Source organism: Cuculus canorus, chromosome 27 (assembly GCF_017976375.1).
Source record: "Cuculus canorus isolate bCucCan1 chromosome 27, bCucCan1.pri, whole genome shotgun sequence".
In the NCBI taxonomy this organism is placed as follows: Eukaryota; Metazoa; Chordata; class Aves; order Cuculiformes; family Cuculidae; genus Cuculus; species Cuculus canorus.
The window spans coordinates 4325168-4350356 of NC_071427.1; the positions used below are offsets into that span (position 1 = coordinate 4325168).

At 62.6% G+C, this 25189-nt stretch overlaps 4 protein-coding genes across 14 annotated transcripts; 1 reads left to right on the plus strand and 3 right to left on the minus strand.

The window, feature by feature from the left end:
* Positions 1 to 958: 958 nt before the first annotated feature.
* HDGFL2 (HDGF like 2) lies at positions 959 to 12569 on the plus strand. Of its 7 annotated transcripts, none has more exons than XM_054049939.1 (16): positions 959 to 1110; positions 3727 to 3803; positions 3885 to 4023; positions 5876 to 6055; positions 6475 to 6594; positions 6762 to 6833; positions 7070 to 7217; positions 7428 to 7503; positions 7595 to 7880; positions 8607 to 8701; positions 9196 to 9266; positions 9635 to 9705; positions 10127 to 10228; positions 10328 to 10541; positions 11260 to 11383; positions 11594 to 12568. In XM_054049939.1, exons 1-16 carry the CDS (start codon positions 1039 to 1041, stop codon positions 11688 to 11690), a joined length of 1944 nt encoding a protein of 647 aa, XP_053905914.1. In that variant the 5' UTR covers positions 959 to 1038; the 3' UTR covers positions 11691 to 12568. The 7 variants fall into 7 exon arrangements, with proteins under 7 accessions (XP_053905914.1, XP_053905916.1, XP_053905919.1 ...); XM_054049941.1 differs by having other exon boundaries at positions 11597 to 12568; XM_054049944.1 differs by having other exon boundaries at positions 8613 to 8701.
* Positions 12570 to 13661: 1092 nt separating this feature from the next.
* LOC104060971 (perilipin-3) lies at positions 13662 to 17055 on the minus strand. Its single transcript, XM_054050003.1, has 8 exons — positions 16995 to 17055; positions 16001 to 16058; positions 15657 to 15852; positions 15336 to 15418; positions 14955 to 15252; positions 14619 to 14809; positions 14408 to 14530; positions 13662 to 14330 (listed from the first exon to the last, which is right to left on the minus strand). The coding sequence occupies exons 2-8, from the start codon at positions 16049 to 16051 to the stop codon at positions 13986 to 13988; spliced, it is 1287 nt and encodes a 428-aa protein (XP_053905978.1). The 5' UTR covers positions 16052 to 16058; positions 16995 to 17055; the 3' UTR covers positions 13662 to 13985.
* A 1390-nt stretch (positions 17056 to 18445) lies between these two features.
* LOC128849238 (perilipin-3-like) lies at positions 18446 to 22670 on the minus strand. 3 transcript variants are annotated; one of them, XM_054049998.1, is made up of 8 exons: positions 22606 to 22670; positions 21194 to 21252; positions 20924 to 21119; positions 20737 to 20819; positions 20424 to 20655; positions 19658 to 19854; positions 19459 to 19572; positions 18446 to 19104 (listed from the first exon to the last, which is right to left on the minus strand). In XM_054049998.1, the coding sequence occupies exons 1-8, from the start codon at positions 22616 to 22618 to the stop codon at positions 18682 to 18684; spliced, it is 1317 nt and encodes a 438-aa protein (XP_053905973.1). In that variant the 5' UTR covers positions 22619 to 22670; the 3' UTR covers positions 18446 to 18681. The 3 variants fall into 3 exon arrangements, with proteins under 3 accessions (XP_053905973.1, XP_053905972.1, XP_053905971.1); XM_054049997.1 differs by lacking the exon at positions 22606 to 22670 and having other exon boundaries at positions 19658 to 19845; positions 21194 to 21327; XM_054049996.1 differs by lacking the exon at positions 22606 to 22670 and having other exon boundaries at positions 21194 to 21327.
* A 778-nt stretch (positions 22671 to 23448) lies between these two features.
* LRG1 (leucine rich alpha-2-glycoprotein 1) lies at positions 23449 to 25164 on the minus strand. 3 transcript variants are annotated; one of them, XM_054050018.1, is made up of 2 exons: positions 24798 to 25164; positions 23449 to 24635 (listed from the first exon to the last, which is right to left on the minus strand). In XM_054050018.1, the coding sequence occupies exon 2, from the start codon at positions 24624 to 24626 to the stop codon at positions 23622 to 23624; it is 1005 nt and encodes a 334-aa protein (XP_053905993.1). In that variant the 5' UTR covers positions 24627 to 24635; positions 24798 to 25164; the 3' UTR covers positions 23449 to 23621. The 3 variants fall into 3 exon arrangements, with proteins under 3 accessions (XP_053905993.1, XP_053905992.1, XP_053905991.1); XM_054050017.1 differs by having other exon boundaries at positions 24789 to 25164; XM_054050016.1 differs by having other exon boundaries at positions 23449 to 25164.
* Between the last annotated feature and the right edge of the window lie 25 nt (positions 25165 to 25189).

Consider the following 25189-nt stretch of genomic DNA (forward strand, 5'->3'; position numbering starts at 1 on the left):
TCCCGCGGCCTCACCCCCTCCCTGTAGGCCCCGACCCGCATACTGCAGCCTCGCCCCCTCCCTGCAACCCCTCACTCGCACCCCACAGCCCCTCACCCGCACCCCTGCAGTCTCCCCTCTCCCTGCATCCCCCTCCCTGCTCCCCTCATCCTGCTCCCCTCTCTGCTCTTCGCTCTCCCTGCATTCCCCTCCCTCCCCCACTCTCCCCGCATCCTCCTCCCCATCCCGCAGCCTCCCCTCTCCCCGCATCCTGCTCCCTTCTCCCCACATCCCACCCCCCTCTACCCTCTCCTTGCATCCCCCTCCCCATGCCGCAGCCTCCCCTCTGCCCTCTCCTTTCCCCATCCCACACCCCTCCCCATCCTGCAACCCTCTGCCCTCTCAATCTCGCAGCCTCCCCTCTCCCTGCTCCCCTCTTCTGTCTCCTCACCCCTCTCCCTGCTCCCCTCTTTCCTCCCTTCCCCCTCTCCCCTGCCCCTCCCTTCTCCCCTTTCCCCTCTCCCCTCCCCTTTCCCATCTCTTCTTCCCTCTCTTCCCCTCCCTTCTCTCCCCCTCCTCCTCCCTCTCTCCCCTTCCCCCTCCCCACCCCTCTCTTCTCCCCCTCTCCCCTCCCCTCTCTCCTCCCACCCCTTTCCCGTCTCTCCCTCTCTCCCCCTCCCCTCTCTCCCCCTTCCATCTCTCTCCCCTCTCTCCTCTCTCCCATCTCTCCCCTCTTCCCTCTCTCCCCCCTCCCCTCTTCCCCCTCCCCTCTCCTCTCTCTCCCCTCTCTCCTCTCTTTCTCCCCCCTCCCCTCTTCCCCCCTCCCCTCTCCCCTCTCCCCTCTCTCCCCCCTTCCCTCTTCCCCCCTCCCCTCCCCTCTCTCTCCTCTCTCTCCCCTCTCTCCTCTCTCTCTCCCCCCTCCCCTCTCCCCGTCTCCCATTGGCGGAGCTGCGGGAGCGGCGCGGCTCGCGGCCAACGGGCGGGCGGGGGCGGGACATCCTTCCTGCCGCCCCAGCGCCCCGGTGCCGCCCCGGCTGGGCCTGCCCGCCCGCGGCCGCCATGCCGCACAGCTTCAAGCCCGGGGATCTCGTCTTCGCTAAGATGAAGGGGTACCCGCACTGGCCGGCCCGGGTGAGACCCGCACCGGGACGGGGGCGCGAAACGGGACGGGGACCCGGTGCTGGGATGAGACCCTGCGCGGTGATGGGGACCCTGCACCGTTACTGGGGACCTGCACCGTTACTGGGACCGTGCACGGTGATGAGACCCCGCACCGGGATGGGAACCTCGCACCGAGATGGGGATCCACACCGGGATGGGGACCCCGCACCGGGGTGGGGATTCCGCACCGGCATGGGAATTCCGCACCGGGATGGGGACCCCACACCGGGATGGGGATCCGCACCGGGATGGGAATTCCGCACCGAGATGGGGATCCGCACCGGGATGGGAACCCCGCACCAGGATGGGGACCCGCACCGGGGTGAGGATCCCGCACCGGGGTGAGGATCCCACACCGGTATGGGGACCCCGCACCAGGATGGGGATCCGCACCGGGATGGAGATCCCACACCGGGATGGGGTTCCGCACTGGGATGGGGATCCCACACTGGGATGGAGACCCTGCACCAGGATGGGGACCTCGCACCAGGATGGGGACCTCGCACCAGGATGGGGACCCGCACCGGGATGGGGATCCTCACCGGGATGGGGATCCCGCACAGGGATGGAGACCCTGCACCGGGATGGGGATCCGCAGGCAGAGCCTGCACTGGGGCTGAGGTGCCGTAACGGTACCTGTTCCAGGATTTGGCCCTGATCCACGAATGGGGCATCCTGTACTGGAATGGGGGTCAGCACCCGTGCTGGGATCAGGGCTCTGTACCGGCACAGAGACCCCATACGGCACCCGTGCTGGGATGGGAATGCTGTGCTGGGATCGGATCCTGTGCTGGGCCGGGAGGTCCCACACCAGCACCAACACTGGGGTTTGATTCTGGGAGCGGGTTGCCGTGTTGGCACCCATACGAGGATGGACAAACCTGGCCTGAAATGGGGGTTCAGGCCTGGAATTGGGATCCCGTGCTGCCACCTCTACCAGGAGAGGATCTCGCACCGGGCTAGGGGGTCCCAAATTTGGCCCTGCAGTGAGGTGTGTGGATGTCCTCTGTGCCTGACAAGGGATGGAGGAGACCTGGGGTACCCCTCCCCAGGAGGGGGTTGAACAGGCACGGGCAGAGGCCCTGGGCTGCTGTCCCATCCCTGTGGCACCCCGAATCCTGCATCCAGAGGAGACCCTGACCCCCTTGGAGCAACTGCACAGGGCCTCAGCCCTACGTCACCCCCCAGGACCCCTGACCTGGGGACCTTCTCTTCCACTAGAGTGACCCTTGCCACCCTTCTGCCCTTCACCCTCCATCCTTACCTTCCCACTGGTCCTTTGGAGACCCCGGTTCTCCTTCCAGCTCCCACCCTGGATATCACCCACCCTGGACATCACCCATCCTCTCTTCCTCTGCAGTGATGGGAACGGAGACAGAGTCCAGGGCTGTGTTTGGGACAGGGAGACGCATGGTGGGAATAGCGCCTAGGTGTGACGCGTGCTGGGCGGCTGCAGTTGAGCGAGGTGCAGGACTGGAGGGTGGCACCGCAGTTCAGGTCTGCGGATGGGGTCGTGGAGTGTGCGTGGTGATGGGGGACGACTGTTCCTGCCGGCGGGGTGACAGCGTTGTGCCCTGGTGGGGCCTGGAGGACACCTGGAGGAGCAGGTTATGCTCACCGGGGGAGCGCGGGGCGGCTCGGAGGCTCAGACGGGATCCGTGGTGGTCCCCGGCAGTGGCTGAGGTGAGGCAGGTTCGTCTGCTGAAGGTGTCTGATGGGAAGAGACTGGCAGGTGGAAACCGTGTGGGATCGGGCCAGCAGGTACCGGGGAGGCTCAGGGTGCCGGAGACAACGATGCTTGGCTGCACCACACCATGAGATGTAGGATGCCATCCCTGCCGTCCTGGCACTGTCGTGGCTGACCTGGTCCCAAGAGGACTCGGTCCTTCCAGGAGAGTCCTCGCACTGCCGGCGTCTGCAACCCCTCCTGCTTTAGCTCGCTTGCTTTTTTTTGGGGAAGGCTCCCCCTGCCCTGAAGAATCCCCAGCACGCGGGGCAGCCCCTGCACACCCTGAGGCTCCCACCTGTGGCTCTGCCCGCAGCCCAGACCACGTGGAGCAGACAGATGGGCGCTGGAGCCGGCGTGTGGCAAGAAGATGGGGTGGCCAGGGTGGCCCGTGTGTCCCGCTGGCAACGGGGCTTGTCCTGTGGCGGTCTCCAGCCAGGAAGGACCCTCAGGCCGCCCTGTTGGAGCAGTCACCCTCCACCCCAGGCCGGAGGGGGCTTCCCTCGGGCATGCCCCCGAGGACACCCCTATGATGGATCTCTGGGGAGTAGCACAAGGCCCGCTTTTCCCTGGGCGTTGAGCCTGGCGGTGGAGAGACGACCTCACGCTGAGCTCTAGCCGTAGAGCATCCGTGCCGTATCCCTTCTGTTACTCTTCTAGAGATCCTTCGCTGGGCCCTGACGCCGCAGTGGGACTCTTGTGCGTAGCAAAGTCCCCATCTGGGTGCTTTCTTGCCTTGCTTGCCTCCCAGCGGGTGCGGGTGCCAGAGGCCAACGCTGCTAGCCGGGGCTGACGTGCCTTGCAGAGGACATGCTCACGCCGCTCTCTCTGACCACCTCCTGCTTTGGGTTTCCTTTCAGATCGATGACATCGCAGATGGTGCTGTGAAACCCCCACCGAACAAGTACCCCATCTTCTTCTTCGGCACCCACGAGACGTAAGCGCTGCCTCACTCCCCTCTCTGGGCTTTGCCCTTCTGCCTCGGCTCCGGACTCACCTCTGCTTTGTTTCTCTCCAGTGCCTTCTTGGGCCCTAAAGATCTCTTCCCTTATGAAAAATATAAAGACAAATACGGGAAACCAAACAAGAGAAAAGGCTTCAACGAGGGATTGTGGGAAATCCAGAACAACCCTCACGCCAGTTACAGTGCCCCTCCGGTGAGTGCGGGCCTCGCGTGGCCGGGGGCAGCGAGGATATGGGCTGCTGGCCCCTCCACCTCTCCTTTTTCTCCAAGTCGCTCTCCTCCTTTTGCTTTTGCTTCTCATTGCTACGGTGCCTCCACGCTTCCAGCTTGCACATCGGCTTTCTCAGGGTTGAAGTAGCTTCCCTTCCCTATCCTCTCTCTTCCCGAGGGAGTCGGCCCTCCTCCTCCGCCTCTTCTGGAAGCAGATGCCTTTGCCCGTCTTCAAGGTGCAATCAGGGACGCACTTTGTGCTGTTTAACCAAAACTAGGGAGGATTTTGTTGTCAGAGCGAGAACTTGAGGCTTGCTTTTCTCTGCCTTCTGGCCCTGCACGCGGACTGGTGGGCAGTTCCCTTCTTCATCCGTTTCTGAGGTCCTGAGTCAAAAGCTGCTGGGTCGCTCCTTCCGCGGGCTTCAGAGCAGGCCGGGAGATGGCTCTTTGCTGTCAGTCGCTTGCGTGGGCGTTTTGTAACCGTAATTGTGTGATACGATTTATTGTATAGTGATCTTCAAAGAAGCCGTCCAAAGCAGCTTCATAGGCAGTTGGTCTGAAGAGGCAGAGGAAGGAAAGGTGTTTTAAGGTGAGCTACGAGTTCGAGGTGGTCTGGCGGTAGGCAGGTTCAGCGGTGAGCGTGTCGCTGCAGAGCGGATGTGGTTTGAGTAGCGGCGGGAGATGGTTGGACCCAAGAGCACAGGCATGGTGGAAGGTGAGACCATGGAGATGCTTGGAAACTTGGAGAACAGCCTCACAGCTTGTTGGGCGGGAGGTTAGAGATGGTGAGGGAAGTAGCACCTGCTTTGTTCAGAGACTCAAGTGCGAGCTCCCAGCATTGGTAAGAAACCTCTTGGTGAAGGGCCTGCTGTGACAGAGCGACTGAGCTGATGCCAGTGGCCCCAGCGAGGCTGAGGGTTCACCAACACCATTTTGGCATCTTGTGGCCAAAATGCCTGGAGAAGCAGAAGAAGAGACTGAAGTAGAGATCTTTTGGTTTTGAGACCTAAATGAAGCAAGAAACAGTCAAAGAACAAGGAGAGGCTTTCCAGCGCTGGAAGAATCCCATCTCTGGGAAACCCCTTGAGTGCAACGTCTGCGTGAGGAACCTCATGGTGGGCTGGTGAGAAGCCAGGAGACCTTCCCAATGTGGGAATGAGGGAATGGGATGCAGGGCATCACAACTGAGAAGAGCGGTGGCCGCTACACTGGACTCCTCGTGTGGACCTTTCAGCTGGGGAAGTCATGCCATGTGCTATGGGGTGAAGCCATCTGAGGAGGAAAAGGCCTGATGCACGTCGAGGACTTGTGGCTGACCCACCGGAGGATAATGGCCATTCCCTGATGCTGGAGGAGAGGCTGAACTGAGACATCCAAGTCCTGCTTGTCTGGCACCGTTAGGGCAGAGGAGGGCTGGGGTCTTCTCACCCAGGAGGGGATGTCAGGTCGGGGCTTGTCTAGGGGTCTTTAGCAGAGCACGAGGATGGGGGGAGAGGGGAGCGAGGCGGCAGCAGCTGGTGGAAGCCAATCTGGGGGATCCAGAGGGAAAGTGTTTCTGGTGGACTTGGGGTGGTGCGTGAGGGGACTTGTGAAGGGGTTGCAGGGGAATTAGAAGGTCAGCTGAGCGTCCTCAGGGCTGGTCACATTGTCCCTTTGCCCACACCGCAGGGTTCTGTGCTGGGAGGGGAGTCTGCCCCACGCTCCTCTGCACGAACACCTCTGCTTGGTGCTGCCATCCATCGCTTGTCACCCTTTTGTGCCCCTTTTCCTCTGCCCCCCGATGCACCAAAAGTCCCTCGTGGCAATAACGCAACTCTCGTTTTCGCTGTCTTTAGCCTGTGAGCTCCTCAGACAGCGATGTTCCTGAGAATGACCCGATGGGGGGAAGCGATGCAGGTGACGACGAGGAAGACGCTGCCATGGCCGCAGTCGCCACAGAAAAGATGGAAAGTGATGAGGACTCAGATCGAGGCAGTGACCACAGCGGACTGAAGCGAAAATCGCTGGCTATGAAAGTGAGTGTGGGCTGGAGTGGTTCCGCTCAGTGGGGACAGGAGGGTGGCCTGCTCCAGAGGACATGGGGACAGTTGTTGGGTCCATCACTGAGCTGGAGCTTTCATCCACCACGCAGCGTGTTAAATCCACTCTGACTAGCGGTGGCAAAGAAACCAACTTCCTCTGGATTCTCCAGTGAGAAATGGGGGTTCAGCTTATGTTTGAGGCTCTTGAAGCTGTCTCTTCTTGGTTTTGAGATGGTGGGATGGTCAAGTCTTGGGGTAGTTTGCAGGAACTGTACAGCTTTTCTGGGTGCACGTGGCTGCTCTTGCAGAGCCAGTTGGGAAGAGTTGGGCAAAGCCCCTTCCCAGCCAGCGCTGTCTTTCTGCGGTGGGTGGAGGCGCAGTGGGCTTCTCTCACTTTCTGACTTCTTGGACAGCAGATGCCGGTCGCAAAACGGCCTCGGAAATCCTCCAGTGACCTGGATCAAGGCAGCCCCTCCATGACAGAAGAGGAGAACTCGGAATCGTCTTCTGAGTCGGAAAAAAACAGCGATCAGGTGAGAGGGGTCTTGGGGTACGCTTGCCTGGAGGCTGGCAGGGTGGTGAGGAAAGGGCTGCAGGAAGACCGTCGCCGTCTGCAGGGGCGGTGACTTGAGGAAACCTGTTTGGCGTCTGAAAATATCATGAGACTGTGCCCCATTTCTTCATCTCTGTTTTCCTTTAGGATTTCACTCCTGAGAAGAAGCCAGTGGCCAGGGCTCCCCGGAGGATGCCGGCAGCGGGGAGGAAGAAGAAGGTAAAAGACCCCTCATCTGTGGTGCAGCAATAGGGAAGCTGGCAAGGGGTTTGGGGTCTGTGCTGCTGGCGGGGGGCGCAGGGGTGGCGGGGGCTCTGCCGGGGGCTGGTTGTAGCTGTAGTGCTGGGAGAGACCTCGCTGATGCCTCAACGGTTGTGCCCTGTGCTGCTGTGTTTTGGGGCACGCTGCTGAGCCACTGCTACCCTCCCAGTCCAGCTCTGCTTTTGTGCCTGCAGAAAGTGGAGTCCGGCTCCGATTCAGACTCCAAAGTGGACTCAGATTCAGAAATGGGGAACGTGACTGTGGACATGACCAAGTCGGACTCCAATTCTGATTCAGACTCGGACGTGTCTGTGAAGAAGGCTCCACGGGGCAGGAAGCCAGGTAACATCAAGGGAGCTTCTTCCACCACTGCTGAGCCACTGCTGGCTTCTTCAAGGGATGGGAGAGGTTGTGAGGCTGGGGTCCCCCAAGGATTTGAGGTCCCCTTCTGTTGGGAACAACTCCCAGCCCATACCCGAACCTCCGATTTGGGGCTGTTTTAACAGAGGGACAGCCAGAGCTCCTGTTGAACCTCTGCCCATTGTCTTGTAGCTGAGAAACCCCCTCCCAAGCCCCGTGGCAGGAAGCCGAAGCCCGAGCGTGTCCCAACCAGCTCCAGCAGTGACAGGTGAGATCTGCTGTCACCCTCAGGGCTGAGCTGGAATGGTCCCCTGCTGTCCCTCTGCAGATGGTGTCTGAGCATACTCTGTCCTTTGCAGCGATAGTGATAGCGATGTGGACCGCATCAGCGAGTGGAAGAGGCGGGATGAAGAACGACGGCGGGAGCTGGAAGAGAAGAGGAAGAGGGAGCAGGAGGAAGAGATCCGTCGACTCCGGGAGCAGGAGAAGGAAGAGAAAGAGAAGAGGAAGGAGAAAGCAGAAAAGGGCGAGGAGGTGCACTCGGACTTGGATAGCAGTGCAGAGGATGAAGTGGCCAAAAAGGGCCGGAAAGGTCGAGGCAAAGCCCCGTCCTCCTCAGACTCTGAACTGGAGCTGGAGAAAGAGGTGAGCAAAGCCTGGGGAGCTGGGGACAGACAGGCAGACCATTCTATCAGGCGAGGTCAGCAGGGACCTCCAGGAGCGCAGGGACCAGCTGTCTTGGGCTTGCATTACCCCGGGCTTGCCCACGCAGCGCTGGGAAGGGTTGTGTCCCTAGGCACATCCATGCCTTGCCAATGGGAGCTCTTCCCCTGGCCCTGGACACCCCATCTGGCTGCGGGTCTCACACCACCAAGATCCCTTCCTTCCCACCACAGTCATTGGATTTGCTCCGCTGCCCTCCCTGGAGCGTGGAGGAGCATCAGCTGGACTTGGCTGAAGCAGAGGGAAGGGTTGCAGAGGGCTCATGGGAACCGCGCTGCCCGTGGTCAGAAGCGAGGTCGCCCTTTTAGTCTGGCGTGTTCCCCCCTGTGGAGTGGGGGAGTCAGGAAAGCAGCCTGAAGATCCTGAGGTCTGGAAGGGCGTGTGGTTCTGCCCGTCAGGTGCTGCAGGCTGGCTGGGCCCCTTGAGGTACCAGGATATTTACTTTTGGAGCAGCGCTTCACTGGGCTGCAACCTGAGTCCTGTTTTCTTCCCTTGAGGGGGACAGCCCTGCTCCCACAAGGATGCACAGCCATGGTGGGATGGGTGCTGGCCGCTTGCATTGCTGGATCGTGCCCGGCCGTGGCTCTGTCTCCCTCCCGCAGCGGGGAGGGCTCTGCTGCTCTTGCCTGCATTGTTCTCTCCTCCAAGGTAAAGAAGCCAGCGAAGAAGCAGCCCTCGGAGTTGTCAAGGAAACCAAATCAGAAGGAGAAGAGGGGCCGAGCAGAGGAGAAACCACGGAACAAGTCAGCATTTCCCCTCTCTGCATTGGCGCTTTCTTTCTCAGGGGCCAGTGCTGTTCCTCTGCGGCTCAGCCCTCCCGGACTGGCACCCCGGGCTGGGGAGGGGGCTCCCCTGTACCCATGGAGGGGTTGGACTGTTTCCTCCCTTCTCATCTCCTGGAGCTGAAAGGGATGGAGAAGGTGTCAGACCACCAGGCTGAGGTTCCCTGGTGTTTTCCAGCTCGCAGGGAAAGGTGCTGGGGTTGCTTTGGGGCTTTGCCCCTGCAGTCCCAGGAAGTTGGGGCATGGGGGAGCTGCTGTCTCAGGGCTCCTGTCTGCCTGAGGGCTGGGAGATCTGTGTGGAATCGTGGGTGGAATGTGGCAGGACTCTGCTGCCTGCCTCAAACCGTCAGGCAGCCTGGGAGGATGTGCCAGTGTCTGCCCTCACCCTTGTTAGCCCAGCGGCAAGTGGGGGTTTTCACCTGAACGATCTTCCCTCTCTACCTTTCCTCCCACAGACCTTTGAAAGTGGAACGAGGCCGGAAGAAATCTGACCTGATCCCTGAAAGGAGGATGGAGAAGAAAAAAGGTGAGCGCACCACTGCTTGCCATCACAGAGGGGAGGAGAGGGAGAGAAAGGATCCTGGGTTGGTTCCCCCAATCCTGAGGAAAGGAAGAGGCCTTTCCCACAGGGCCTTTCCCAGCATTGCTGTGGGCCGAGCATCGTTTCTGAAAGTATTATCAGGGTGTGCAGAGACAGTCACCTTCCCTATATACATCCCCTTCTATCTTGGCACACCGCAACCCGTCCTCTTCAGAGAGGCTCCTGGGACTGTGTTTGACCTTGGAGATGCAGGAGGAAACTAAACCCTTGCTGGGAGAGGTCTGGGGCTCCGGGCAGTGCCAAGCTCTCCTCCGGTGCCCTGATACCTTGGCCCGTCTCTCTTACTGCTCCAGAGCCCACAGTCGAAGAGAAACTTCAGAAACTTCACAGTGAGATCAAGTTTGCCCTGAAGGTGGATAACCCGGTGAGTATCCAGAGGTCAACCAGGCTCACCGTCGCCTCCGCCACCGCATGAGCTGTGCCGAGCTGTGGTACCTGGGAGCGCTCAGCCCAGCTGCGCCGCCTCTTGCCTTGGGGATGCTGTTGGGGGACTGTGCCTGCATGATGCTGCGCCAGGGGAGCTGGTGGAGGGGGCTCCCCCCTCTCCCTTGCTACCTTTCCCATCCCTGTGGCCTGGGGGTGGCTGTCCCTGCTGGCCAGGCATGCCTGAACGGGGCTGGAGGTGGAGGGCTGCCCCGCGCGGCTGGATTTCTCCCAAGAATCCAGAGCTTGACCAAAAAAACCGACAACGGTTTGATAGATGGAGATCCCCCCAACTCATAGTTTATGCCCCTCCCCACAGAAAGACTTCCAGGCAGCTTCTGATCTTGGTGTTCTCCTTGCAGGACATCAAGCGGTGTCTGAATGCACTGGAGGAGCTGGGCACGCTCCAGGTCACCTCTCACATCCTGCAGAAGCACACCGATGTGGTGGCTACGCTGAAAAAGGTAGGGCAGAGGGCTGCGGCCCTGCCTGGAGGGAGCAGGGAGCCTGCTTGGGCCACCCCAGCTCTGAGGGGACATCCCTCCTCTCTCTTTCTGGTGCAGATCCGTCGCTATAAAGCAAACAAGGACGTGATGGAGAAAGCTGCTGAAGTCTACACCCGGTTGAAGTCGCGTGTCCTGGGACCAAAGATGGAGGCAATCCAGAAAGCCAACAAAGCCGGGTCTGAGAAGGACAAGGGGGAGTCGGAGAAGGGCCAGGAGAAGCTGTCGGGAGGAGAGACACGGAATGAGAAAGGGGAAGAGGAGACGAATGCCGGTAATCCTCCCTGCGTGCCTCGGGGTGGTTCCCTGCTCCGCCCGGGCACGTAGCGATCCTGGGGCCCTTCTCAGGGCATGGCATGTCCCGCTGGGGACCAGGGATGTGAACAAGGGTGATCCTTGACCTTGATGGTGGAGGGAATTGGCAGCCACGCGTGACAACTCCAGTCCCTTGTTTGCTGGAGTGCCAAGAGTGGGAAAGGACTGAATATCAGATGCTTATGGCAGTGAGAGCAGAGGGCAAACCTCGACGCCCACACCCTGCCTCTGGGCGCCTCTGGGATGGTTTTTGGCCCAGGATGGCTCTTTGCCGCCAGCTTGAGCGCTGCTCCAAAGCACCGGGGAGACGGAGGAATGTGAAGACGCCCTTGGACGCTGGCTTAGGCTCTTGCGCAGGCAGCTGGTGACTGGGATCTTCCACCTTTGTAACTGGGTCCCTGCCTCGGAACATCCTGGTGATGTTGCAAGAGCCTTCCCCGAGGAGCTGATGGGGAAAATCCACTCTGATGCCTTCTTCTGGGCTTTGGGGAACGGAGTCTTTTGTAGCTACAGGGGTCAGGTCAGACCCTGTGGTCTCAGCTGGGTGTCCCTTGCCTGGATGAGGACAACCTGTGGCCGTTGGTCCTGGGTTTGCCCATCCCGTCGTGGGTCAGGGTGGATGAGGCCCACTCTGGGGATCCCGGGGGGGGATCTCAGCTTCTCTGTATTCTCTTTAGACTTGTCGGGTCCTGTGAATGGTGAATCCCTGTCCCAAAAAGCAGAGGGCACAGAGGAGAAGGACAAAAGCCAAGGGCAGGGAGCTGGAGAGCCAGAGCTGTCTGCCGAGGAGACCCACAACAAGTGAGTGTGCGAGGGGCAGAGCTAGGGGCTCAGGAGCTCCCCGGTTCGAAGCACGTGCAAGCTGGGCTCACAGGTGGATGGTGGGAGATCTCGTGGGTTGTGTTGGGTTTTTCCCAGCTTGTGAAGGAGCCGTGGGAGCGGGGCTGCTGCGAGCCGGGGGAGGCAGGCGCCAAGGAGTCGCTCACTGAGATGCCTGTTCTCTCCCCCCAGCAGCGTGCAGGACTATCCCAAGGCCGAGCGAGCTGGGCTGGAGCGGGAGCGGGCTCGCGGCGACTCAGAGGCTGGGGATGACGTGGAAGAAAGCTGAGGAAGAAGCTCCTGCCTGGAGGAGAAGGCGGAGGGGCTGCGAAGGGAGACCAGCCTCTGCCTTGTCCCCTGCTTGTGTTACTTCACAAAGTCACACAGTAGCTGATGTCCTAGGTCTTGTCCTGTGCCCCGGCCCCGTGAAAGCACCGAGTGTGATGGGGGGGGCTGTGCTGGGTGTCTGTATTTGTCCCCTCTTTTTCTTTGTTTTTTTTTTTTGGTTCTCATTTGTTTTGTTGTTCCCATGATTTTTTTTTTTTCCCGTTTGTTTTTCCCTCCCACCTAATTTCTTGTGATTTCAACCGACGTGAAATGAATATAAAGGGTTTTTTTTTTAATGAAAAACGCAAAGAGCCCTAGTGTCTGTTTCTTGAGACATCGCTGACTGTGACGAGGGGAGGGCAGGGGTGAGCTCCTGCCCAGGCCGGGACTGGAATATGCCCCCCCATGTCCCCCCTGCCTTCCCTCTGGCCCTGCGAGCCAGGGCCAGGCATCCACGAGCATCCCTGTCCCTGCCGTGCCCTGGCGAGGGGAGTGGGACAGCCACACCAGGCTGTTTCCCCCTTGATTTTCCAGCTCCTGTGTTGGGCTCTGCCTTGGATATGGAGGCTTCTCCGAGCCCTGTTCCTCACCATCATTTTTCTCTCTGGCCAGAGGCGGCTGCTGGAGCCACATCCCTCTGCTCTAGGGAGGCAGCAGGGGTAGGCACCAGCTTTTGGGTAAAAACATGAGTAAAAATTGTATATTCTCTCCTAATTTACCCAAGGAGGGACTTGAACTGTGGCAGCACCCTGCCTTGTGCTGGGCAGCATCTTTGTCTGTCTGTCTGTCTGCTCTTTTGCAAAGATCTGAAGCTTTTGTACGTGTAAAATAAAGATGTTCCCAGCTCAACCAGACGCTGTGTCCTCGAGTTCTGTTTGTGCCGTGGCAGAGGGAGGATGCCCGGATCCTGTTGTTGCTATAACTCTGCCCCGGGGAGAAGGTTATTTTTTTTTCCCAGGGCTGATTTCATGCTCCAACCCTCCATAAACAAAACCCAAATACAACCCCCCCCAAAAAAAAACCCAAAAACACTGGCATGGCTCTTGCCCGGCTGCCGGGAAATGGGGGGCAGGGGAGAGATTAGGCAAGACGGGCGCTGCTGGATGATCTTTAAGGTCCCTTCCAACCCAAACTGGTCTATGATTCTATGTCTGCAGGGTGGCCTCATCCCTGCGGTCCTGAGCAGTTCTTCCTGCAAGTGGGGACCACAGCATCAACACTTGGGGTGCAGGCAGGGGCTCCGGAGGCATCGCTGGGTTTGGCTGTGCCCACGGTGGCCCTGGTGCCCATCTCTGGGGCACAACTGCAGGGCTGCTGGTGGGACAGGAGGGCACCCACCTCCTGGCAAGCAGTGCCCGGCGAGGGGTTGAGCCCCACTGAGGGGGTCCCGGAGCTCAGCTTCTGCCCCCCAAGCACTGCAGCCACAAGGATGGTGCCCCAGGGCCATTGTCACTGCGGGGTGGGTGTGACACCCTGGTCTGGGAAGACACAACAAGGTGCCACCAATGTAGGATGTAGGGTTCAGGGTGTTGCCTTTGCCTCCCAGTGGGGTAAGAACATCGAACCCCCCCAGTCCGCGCTGCTGGGATGGTGTCTGAGCCCCCCAGGATGAGCCTGTGTGCACCCCTCCGCAAGGCAGGGACAGGATATGGGGGGGGGTCCCATCACCTGGGGTGGGGGCTGTTCCTCCAGAGACCCCCAAACACTCGCTCTAATCCATGGGCTCTGCTGAGCAGAGAGGTCGGTGTCTCGGGGGCTCAGCACCAGGCTGTCCCCTCCAGCAAATAAATCAGAAGCTCCAACCCCAGAAGGTGGTCCCTTCAGCCACCGGCTCCTCCCGAGCCCCTTCTTGCGGTGGGATGGAGTCACGGTGACCCTGATGCCACCTTGGTCCCCTGACCGCCCACTCCCCTCAGACAAAGCCACAGTCCCGTGCAAAATGAAAGAGTTTATTGCTTCAGGAGCCATCTCTGACCCTACAAGACCCGCGGCTTAAAGGCACCAAGGACAAAGGGACACGGGGGAATCCAACCAGGAGGTGGAGGTGACTCCAATAGGCACTTGGGGAAACCAAGGCACGATACCGCACCCCCTGGCACGGGTGACAAGGCACAGAGCTGTGAGGAGAGGTCCCTGTTCGGGCGGGCACTGAGGTTATGGGCAAGGTGGGCCAGGCAGGGGTTAGTAAATGCTGCTGCTGAGACTTGGGGAACGGGGGCAGGTGGGACACAACCATCACCCCCCACCCCAGAAGATGCTACTCCATCTCCAGGTCCATTAGGTGCTGGCCGGAGGGGGTGAAGGGTCCCACGAGCCAGGTCAGAGGGGTGTTGTGGGCCACGTGCTCCACCAGCTCGTCCATCAGCTGGCGGGCTTTGGTGGCATGGGCACGGGCTCGGGCCAGCACGCTGCTCGTCACATCCTGGAGGGAGGCGGCAGAGGTGAGGGCTGTCCGTAGCTCCTCCACGTTTTGTCGGACCTGCCCAGCTTTGTCCTGGATGCCAGCGGGGAGACCCTGGAGGCTGGACACCAAGGGCTGGCAGGAGCTCTGGAGCTGCTGTGTCAAGCCATGCAGCAGGGCCAGCGTGCCCGACTCCACTGCCTGTTGGGGGGACAAGGGGGTGCTCAGGGGGACGATGACACCAGGTGACCCCAGAGACCCCCCTGCTCTCCACCTACCACAGGTGGAACCAGGTCCTTGCCACCATCCGGTTGCTTCTTGCTCCACTCCAGCCACATCTGCTGCAGTTTCTCCTGCCCTCCCTGCAGCTTCTGGTCCATGCCCTGCTTGAGCTGCTCCACCTTGGGTGGGGGGAAGAGGCAGGGCATGGCATAGGTGGTCTACCCCAGCCTCAGGACAGCACTGGGGGAACGTGGGGATGGGTCCTACCAGGTCGAGGGTGCGCTGGAGCTGGGTCAGCACGTCCTGGCTACTGCGACGGGCGCTCTGCAGCTTGCCAAGCGAGTGCTGGAGGGCTCGGCGCTGCAGCTTGGCCGAGAGGGAGCCCAGGCGCACAAAGTAGCTCTGCTGCTGCTTCTGCTGCTCCGTTTCAAAGCCCTCGACAGCCGTGGCCAGCTTGGCTGCGGAAGAGGAGCTCCTGAGATAGCCCCAAGGTCACCAGCCCCGCATAGAGCCAGCATTGCCCTGCTCGGGCTCTACCCACACCCCTCCAAGGGAACCCCCAGCCCACGGCACATCTCCAGCGGGTTGCCATCAGCTCCTTACCCAGCTCCTCATCCGTCATGGGCAGGTAATGGTCCACCAGTTCCTCTGATTTCTCCAGCATGGAGCCCACGCCACTCACCACCATCTGGCCCACAGTTGAGCCCATGACGGTGTTGACGCCGCTGCTCACCGCCGACTTGGTCAGCTCTACGCTGCCCTGCACGGCCCCTTTGGTCATGTCCATCACACCGGTCACTCGGCTGGTCACCGCGTCCTTGGCCCCGGCCACGGTGCTGGTCAGGACATCCTTGGCCCCCGTCACTGTGGATGTCACCAGCTGCTTGGTGTCTGAGATGAGCTGGATGGGGAGTGGACAACCCTCCGTTAAGCAGTGCTGGAGGGGGACCTCGAACACATTTCCCCCTCCTCGTAACACACTACCTTCTCCGTGGGCTGCTGCAGGATGGGCAGCTTCTCCTCCAGCTTATCCAGACCTTTGCAGGCGTATTCGTTGGCCGTGGAGACTACAGACGTAAAATCAGATGGGTTTAATATCCGGATGCTTTGCCAGATCTTTGCTAGGAGCAGTTTTAGGGCACCCCAAAATTCATGAGATGCTGACCCCCCTCAGCTTCCCAAGTATATTTGATGGTGGTGGAAGCCAGAGACAATAAAATAGTCTTTTCCCACCCTGCTGCCTCGCAAGAGCTCCACCGGGGCCGGTTTTTTGGCACCCCAAACTCACGGGGTGCTCCCACTCACTCTGTGGCTCCAGCTTGGTGAGGATGGGCTGCGCCCCGCTCACCGCCGCCGCCGTCAGCGTCTTCACCCCCTTTTCGGCGACGTCGCAGACAGACTTGACGTAGGGATGGCTCTCCTTGGTGGTGGCGTAGGCGGTGGACATCATACCGTAGGCAGAGCTGACCAGGGGCAGGTTGACCACCCGCGATCCGATGCTCTGGGGGCATGAAGGGCGTCGGGTGAGTTGAGGGGTGACGGAGCCCCGCTTCTCAAAGGGGTGGGGGACCCCCCCAAGGAGGGCTTTGGCATGCTCTGAGGACCTTCCACCCCACTCAAAGGTTGGGGGACCCTCACCCCATGCTGACCTGTGGCTCCTCCGCCTTGGGCTGCGCCGTCCCTTGCTCGCTGGTGGCCATGGTGGGGCTGGGGGCGAGGGAGACATTAGTGGGGCGAACGATGCTCCCCCCAACATAGGGGATGCATGAGGTCCCCCCAAACCCCCAGCACAGGGATCCCCGAGGTCCCCCCTGAACCTCCAGCACGGGGAGCCCCAAGGTCCCTCCTAAACCCCCCAGCATGGGGATGTCCCCCCCTGAACTTCCAGAATCCCCGAGTTCACCCCCAAACTCCCGAGCACGGGGAGCCCTGAGGTCCACCCCTGAAATCCCCAGCACAAGGGATGCCTGAGGTCTCCCCAAACCCCCAGCATGGGGATCCCCGAGGTCCCCCCCGAACCCCCCAGCACGAGGGATGCCCGAGGTCCCCCTGAACCCCCAGCACGGGGATCGCCGAGGTCCCCCGCAAACCCCCCCAGCACAGGGAACCCCGAGATCCCCCCCGAACCTCCCAGCACGAGGGATGCCCGAGGTCCCCCCGAACCCCCAACACGGGGATCCCTGAGGTCCCCCCCTGAACCTCCAGCACAGGGATCCCCGAGGTCCCCCCCGATCCCCCCAGCATGAGGGGTGCCCGAGATCCCCCTGAACCCCCAACATGGGGATCCCCGAGGTCCCCCACGAACCCCCCAGCACGAGGGATACCCGAGGTCCCCCTGAACCCCCAACATGGGGATCCCAGAAGTCCCCTCAAACCTCCAGCACAGGGATCCCCGAGGTCCCCCCAAACCTCCAGCACGGGGATCCCCGAGGTCCCCCCGAACTCCCAACACGAGGAGGTCCCACCCTGAACCTCCAGCACGGGGATCCCCGAGGTCCCCCCGAACTCCCAACATGGGGATCCCCGAGGTCCCCCCGATCCCCCCAGCACGAGGGGTGCCTGAGGTCCCCCCCGAACCCCTCGACACAGGGATCTTGGAGGTCCCCCCGAGCCCCCGTCACGGGGCGCCCCGAACGCCCTCACCTCGAGGGCTCCGCCCGCTCCGCGCTCGCCGCGCTCGCTCCCCGCCGCCCTTTATAGCGCGGGGCCGCGTGACCGGGAACCGCCCGCCGGGGCCGCCCCGGGGAGGACCGGGAGCACCGACCCCGGGACGGATCCACCGGGACCGGGATGCACCGAATCCCCCTGGGATGGGATCCACCGGGACCGGGATGCACCGAATCCCCCTGGGATGGGATCCACCGGGACCGGGATACACCGAATCCCCCCGGGATGGGATCCACCGAATCCCCCCGGGATGGGATCCACCGGGATCGGGGTGCACCGAATCCCCCTGGGATGGGATCCACCGGGACCGGGATGCACCGAATCCCCCTGGGATGGGATCCACCGGGACCGGGATGCACCGAATCCCCCTGGGATGGGATCCACCGGGATCGGGATACACCGAATCCCCCGGGACGGGATCCCCCGGGACCGGGATGCACCGAATCCCCCTGGGACGGGACCCACAGGGACCGGGCTGCACCGAATCCCCCTGGGATGGGATCCACAGGGACCGGGCTGCACCGAATCCCCCTGGGACGGGACCCACAGGGACCGGGATACACCGAATCCCCCTGGGATGGGATCCACAGGGACCGGGCTGCACCGAATCCCCCTGGGATGGGATCCACAGGGACCGGGATGCACCGAATCCCCCTGGGATGGGATCCACAGGGACCGGGATGCACCGAATCCCCCTGGGATGGGATCCACCGGGACCGGGATACACCGAATCCCCCTGGGATGGGATCCACCGGGACCGGGATGCACCGAATCCCCCGGGACAGGACCCACAGGGACCGGGCTGCACCGAATCCCCCTGGGATGGGATCCCCCAGGACGGGATCCCCAGGACCAGGCTGCACCGAATCCCCCCCGGGATGGGATCCCCCGGGACCGGGATGCACCGAATCCCCAGGACGAGCTCCCCGGGACTGGGCTGTACCAACCCACCCAGCACCCCCCGGGACCGGAATCCTTGGGACTGGGCTGCAATGACCCCCCCCTCCCCAGCACCAACCCACTGGGGCAAATCAGGCACCGACACCCCTAAACCCCCCCATCCCCTGGTGGGGATCCCCCAGCACGGAACTCCCAGTGTTCCCCCCCTGACCTGGCCCAGTGGCGATGTTGGACTGGTCCCAGTGGGTGCCGGGGGATGCTGTGGCCACGCTGCACACGCGATGTCGGGGATACCCCGGGCCCAGCCCCGCAGCGGCAATAACCGGGACGAAGTTCAGTGCCACACAGCCGCGGTCCACAGTTCAACTGCCCCGGCATCCGCCATCCCACGGGCAACCCCCCCATTCCCTGGGAGGTGACCCCACACCCCCAGCTCTGCCACCCCCTGCACCCCGTTGAGCCCAGCACCACATGTTGGCTCTGCCCAAGCTGATTCTACGGAATACACGTCATTTTAAGGCCTAAAAAGTTGTTTTCTTCCTCGTCAAAGCACTCTGAAGCTATTAAGACAACAAACGCCGGCGCTTCCCAGGCTCGGGGATGCCATGGATGGGATGGACACCATCCTCTCCCACCCCGAACGCTGCAGCACTAAGGGTCCCACGCTGGGTCACTGAGTCCATCCTCACCCGGTCCCCCACACGGAGATGGGGTTCACTGCTGCGGGCAGGTGGCTGCTCCCCAGGTTTGGTGGTGCCCGAGCTCAGCGCTGGCTGCAGAGCCGCGGGGGCGCAGGCACGCGGTGCGACCCCCCGACAGTGATGCAACCTTCCCATTTGGTCATCTCCACAGGGACATCCTCCGGATACTCTACCAGGGCGGGAGCGAAGGGTCCCACCAACCAGGGCAGGGGCGCGTGCTGCCCCACGTACTCCAGCAGCTCATCGATGCTCAGCTGCGCCCGCATCACCCTCTCCCGGCTCTGCGCCAGCACCAAACCCGACAGGTCGTGGAAGGTGTGGGCGTGGGAGAGGGAAGCTTGCACGCCCTCCACGCCGTGCCGAACGTGTCCTGCCGTCTCCTGCACGCTGCTGGGGAAGGCTCGGGCACTGGCAGCCAGGCGGGTACAGGCGGCGCGGAGCTGGTGCAGGAGCCCGTGCAGCATGGCCAGCGTCCGTGTCTCCACCTGCAAGGGCAGCCAGCGGGCAGCGACAGCCCTGGGGGGCGATGCTCCCCCCCCAAACCTGCCTCAGACCCCTGTACCATGGTGTCACCAAAATCATAGAATAGTTTGGGTTGGAAGGGACCTTAAAGATCATCCAGTTTCAACCTCTGCCATGGGCAGGGACACCTCCCACTGGATCAGGGGCTCCAAGCCCCATCCAACCTGGCCTGGAACACCTCCAGGGATGGGGCAGCCACAGCTTCCCTGGGCAACCTGTTCCAGAGCCTCCCCACTCTCATGGTGAAGAAATTCAGTGTCCTCCATGGGCATAGCCCCCCACTCCCTGGTGTTCCCCAAAGCACCCGTGCCCCGTACCTTGCTCTCCTCCATGGGGACAGCATCCTGCTGGCTCCACTCCAGCCACATGCGGTGCAGATGCTGACGGGCGCTGTACAGGGACTCATCCATGCCCTGCCGTCCCTGCTCAATCTGGAGGAAGGGACAGCGATGCGGGAGCACGCTGGGGTGTGCCGGGTTGGCACAGGGCTGGCAACGTTCCCCACTGCATCCTTACCAGCTCAAAGATGCGGTGGAGCTGCGCCAGGACCTGCTGGGCGCTGTGCCGTGCCCGCTGCAGCTCACCCAGCGAACGCCGCAGGGCTCGGTGCCGCAGTTTGGTTGAGAGCGAGCCCACACGGACAAAGTAACTGTCCCACCGTCTCTGCCGCTCCAGTGAGGCCACCTCGACACCCGCTGCTGCCACTGCAGGACCTGGAGGGGAGAACTGTGTGGCTGGACCACCCTGCACTGGGCACCAGAGCATCCCTCGCCAGGTACCTGAGCATCCCATGATTCTATGATCCCAGCGCCGAGACAGGATCCCTGTGCTCCACACCCCATCGTGGGGACATACGGGTGCCCATTCACAGGATGCTTGGCCACCAGGTCATGTGGAGGTGTCACCAAAAAGCCAGGTGGCCTCTGCGGTCACCTCTGCTGTGACATGGGGCCAACTCTGCCCACGGCTGCCCCGTGCCAAGCTATAAATACCCAGGGTGGGTGGCACAGGGCTATATTTGCCTTCTGGTTTCCAGGTGAGAGTTCACCCACCACTGCGCTGCGCTCCCTGGTTTTGGACAGTCCCTATCCTGGTGGCCATGGACATGGCGCGGATCTCGGCGGTGTGATGGCACGGCAGAGCTGCCCAGGCACCAACACAGGGGACACCAGGGGCAAGTAATGCCAAGGCGGTGCTGAGTGATGGGGTAGGGGTCCGGGGTGGGGTGGGGTCTCAGCATCTCTACATTTAGGAGGTGGCTTCCAGTGTGGTCAACACTCACCCGGCTCCTCGTCCATCCCGGGCAGGTATCGCTCCACCAGCTCCTCCGACTTTCCCAGCACTGTGTCCATGCCTGTGGCCAGCAGCTGGCCCACGCGAGAGCCCACCACGGTGCTGACACCACTGCTCAGCACCGAGCGTGTCCTCTCCACGCTGCCCTGGACCGCGCTGCAGGCCAGGCCCACCGCGCCACTCACGCTCGACGACACCAGGTCCCTGGTCCCTGCCACCAGCTGCGAGAGGACAACACAAGGACATCTCGTTCCGGCATCTCACCTAGCGCTGGATCCCCGCGTCCCTCAGGGATCCATTACCCTCTCCGGAGGCTGCTGCAGGATGGGCAGCTTCTCCTCCAGCTTATCCAACCCTTTGCAGGCGTATTCGTTGGCGGTGGAAACTGGAGACATGAAAAGGAGATGTTTTTAATATCCGACTGCCTCGCAAGAGCTCCGCTGGGGCCACTTTTTGGGTACCCCAAACTCACGGGGTGCTCCCACTCACTCTGTGGCTCCAGCTTGGTGAGGATGGGCTGCGCCCCGCTCACCGCCGCCGCCGTCAGCGTCTTCACCCCCTTTTCGGCGACGTCGCAGACAGACTTGACGTAGGGATGGCTCTCCTTGGTGGTGGCGTAGGCGGTGGACATCATACCGTAGGCAGAGCTGACCAGGGGCAGGTTGACCACCCGACTCACCGCACTCTGTGGGGTGGGATGGCAGTGAGCAGGACCCCCTGGTGATGCCCGCAGACCCCCAAATCTCCCCACACTCCTACCTGCACCTCCTGCCCGTCCTCTGCCGGTATGGCATTTTCAGCCGACATGGCTGCGGCGGCTGCAGTGGGAAGAGAAGGATCACAGAGGGCTGAGCCTGGCATGGACCCCTGAGGTCACTGAGCCCCACGGCCGCCCCTCTCTGGGGGAGGAAAGCAGCACATAAGTAGGCTGAGCCCCCCCAGCACACCCCTCCGTAACCCCTGCTCCTCGAGGGGCTGAGACCCACGAACTCATGACATGAGTGAGGGGCAGCTGGAAGCCTCTGAGCCGCTGGGGGGGGGTGTGGGGGTGTCATGGGGGTGTGGAAGGGGTCTTGGGTCAGGGCTGACCTCCCACCCTGCTGAGATGCAGTGGGGTTGGTTTCCCCCATCCCTGTTTGGGGCCAGGGAAGGGGGTTTGGGTGATTCAGCCGGAAGTTGGGCTGCATTTGTCTTTCGCAAGAGTGCAGTGGGGACGTGCCATCCGTCACCATCCGTCACCTGGGGAAGCCCCAGGACCCACCACAGGGAGGGCAGAGCCAGCAGTCCCCCCCCTCGCCCCCGCAGCAGCATCTCTACCCTTTGGGGTGTTGCGCTGCCACCCGGCTGCACCCCGGGGTCCCGCGGGGGACAGGGCAGTGTCCCTGCCTTGCTGACCCCCAGCCTCGCCCTGTGGCCCCCGGGGCTGAGTCCCGGAGCACCTTAGGGGTGGCTGATGGTAGGTCAGGGGGAGCGGGTCCCCTCGGGAATCTCTGCGGGGTCCCCTTTAGGTCCTTGGGGGCAGAACCCTCGAGGGCCCTGGGGGATCCTTTTGCATAACTAGGGGGGGCAGGTCCCGGGAGGAGAGGTCCCCTCAGGGTCCTGGGGTGTCTCCTTGGGGTGCAGGTCCCTCTGGGTCCCCAGAGGGGTCCCCTTGGGTGGCGGAGAGCAGGTCCCGAGGAGAGAGGTCCCCTCGGGGTCCCTGGGGCATCTTTTTGAGTACCTTGGGGCAGGTCCCCCGGGGGTCCCTGGGGGGGGGCAGGTCCTTGGGGCAGATCCTCTCGGGGGTCCCTGGGGGGGCAGGTCCCCTCGGGGTCCCTGGGGGGGGGCAAATCCTTGGGGCAGGTCCCTTTGGGGTCCCTGGGGGGGGGCAGGTCCTTGGGACAGGTCCCCTCGGGGGTCCCTGGGGGGCAGGTCCTTGGGCAGGTCCTCTCGGGGCCCCTGGAGGGGCAGGTCCCCGGGGGTCCCTGGGGTGTCCCCCTGGGTCCCCAGAGGGGTCCCCTTGGGCGGCGGAGGGCAGGTCCCGGGGGGAGCGGTCCCCTCGGAGTCCCACGGAGGGGGGGCAGGCCGTGCCCCCCAGCCCCCGCAGGGCTACCCGCAGCCCGGGGACCCCCCCGGTTCCCCTCCTCCAGACCGCTTTCCACCCCCCGGCAGCTCCCGCGGGCGGTACTCACGGGGCTGGAGCATCCCCGGTCGCGCCCCCCGTTGGCGGTCGATGCCCGCCCCGCGCCGCCCGCACTCATGGCCCAGCGCAGCCAATCAGCGCCGGGGGGGAGAGAGATCAGCCAATCAGAGGAGGGGGCGTGACATCACTAGCCAATCAGCCCTAAGAGGCGGGTGAGGGGGCGGGGCTTGGGGCACCGCCACGCGCGCTCTCACGTGGCGCCGCGGGTTCGATCCTGCGCGGGGTCCCGGGGACACCCCCCGGCCACGCGTCCCCACCCGGGGGACCCCTTCCCACGGGTCCCCGCTCCAAACATCGCCACACTAAGCGTCCACTTGTTGTCTGTCCCTGGACCAGGTGTCTCCGTGCCAAACATTTCCGCGCCAAGCGTCCCCACCCCAGGTGTCCCCACCCCAAGTGATCCAATGCCAGGTGTCCCCATGCCAAACGTCTCCATTCCAAGTATCCCCTTGACATGTGTCCCTATACCAAGTGACTCGACACCAGGTGTTCCAGTGCCAAGTGTCCCCACACCAGGCATCTCCATGCCAACAAATTCCATGCCGAGCGTCCCCGTACCAGGTGACCCCAAGTCAGGTGTCCTCATGCCAAGCATCTCCATACCAAATGTCCCCAAGACAAGCAGAGCTCCACAGGTTCCCAGTGTCCTCTGGCTAGGGGACAACAGTGCCACTCAGCAGTGAGCCACGTCGGAGGGTGGTGGACAGTCCTGGGGTGGTCCTACGGGGAACAGATTGGCCTGGATGGGCGCGGGCACGGGACATGGTGCCCATCACTACCATATCATCAGGGGCTTCAGAGGACAACCTCAAAGGAAAGCATGATGGCTTTTATTGTGCTGTTGTGGGGTGGGGACGGGGCCAGATGCCCAGCAGGATGGGGATGGGGATGTGGGACAGCTGCACACCTGTCTTCCTGCCTCAGTTTCCCCAAGAGAACACCTCTTGTTTGGGGCCAGGGAGGGAGGTGACACCCAGTCACCCATGGTGACACCAAGCCCTTTGCCTAGGGGTCCAGCTGCTGCTTCTCGTCACCTTTGGGCTCACAGCCTGTGGTTTCGGACTGGCTGGCGATGGCCACCTCCCATCCCCGGAGGCTCTCGGGGCTGGCACAGAGGGTGTCACGGCTGGTCACGAGTTGCGGGGCTGTGCGTCGCAGCAGTGACAGCAGCCGACACTCGCAGGCCCAGGGGTTGCCCGAGATATCGAGGTCCAACACGGGACCAGGGAACCGGGGCGGCAGCTCCAGTGTCTGCAACTGGTTACGTGCCAGGTCGAGGACGCAGAGATGACGCAAGGGCATGAAGATGTTGGAGGGCAGCGCCCGCAGCTCGTTATCCTGGAGGAAGAGGAAGCGCAGGGCAGGCACGGGAGCGAAGGCGGTGGGTGGCAGCGTGCCCAGACCGTTCCCCTCCAGGTTGAGCCGTTCCAGCGCCCGTAGCCCGGCCAGCGCACCCGGTGCCAGGGATGCCAGGTGGTTGTGGGACAGATCCAGGCTACGTAGGGAACACAGTGGGGAAAAAACCTCCGGTGGCACCTCTGTCAAGGCGTTGGCAGCCAGATCGAGCCACTGCAGCTGCGGAAGGTGCCGGAACCAGGCAGGCTGCAGAGCCCGCAGCCGGTTCCCCCGCAGCACCAGGTGCTGGAGATGGATGGTGCTGGTGAAGGTGCTGGCCGGGAGGTCAGCCAGGACATTGTCGGTCAGGTCGAGGACGCGCAGGGTTGGCACGGGGTGCAGGAGAGCTTCGGGGAGGGTGCTGAGGAGGTTGGAGGAGAGATGGAGCTCCTGCAGATGGGGCAACCCTGCCAGCGCGGTGGGAAGCAGGGTGGCCAGAGCTGTGAACTCCACCGAGATGGCCAAGGTGGTGGTGGGCAGCCCGCTGGGGAAGGTGCTCAGGGTGGGTTCTGTGCAGACAAAACGGGTGGCGTTGGGCTGCGGGGAGCACGGCATGGCAGGGCCGAGCAGCAGCAGCAGCAGCGGTGGTGGCAGGATCCGGCACGGTGGCAGCATGGTGCTGGGCTGTGGGAAGGTGGCCATCATCACTTGGGCTTGTGCAAGCCCCGTCATCGCTGTCCCACTGCCAACAGGTGACGGCTGCAGGCAGGGAAATGCCCTGAACCCCACATCCCCCCTCCTTGAGCCCACTCCGAGCCCCCCAAACCCTGCCCTCACCGTCCCAACCGGTTGGTGGGGCTCCTTGGGGTCCGTCTCGTCTCCTTTGCGGCTCAGCTTCTACTGGTTGGGAAATCGCCGCTTTCGCTGCCAGCTCGCACAGCGTCAGCATCCGGGGCAGGGTCACGGTGCTGGCATCCTCGCGTCCCCATCGCACCCCCAGCTCTGGGCCGGGGGGACATGGATGTCCCCTTTCCACCCATACCCTCTCCGGGGATCCCAGCGCCGACTGCGACATCGCTGCACGCCCATGGGGCTCCGGGGGACACGAAGTGTGGGGCGTCGCGGGTGCTGGGGAGCACTGGGACCCCATCTGGCACCCACTGGTCCATGGCAAAGCCCCCCTTGGGGTGGCCCCGTGGCCACTGCGGGCTGAGCACGGAAGGATTTGTGGGGTGGGG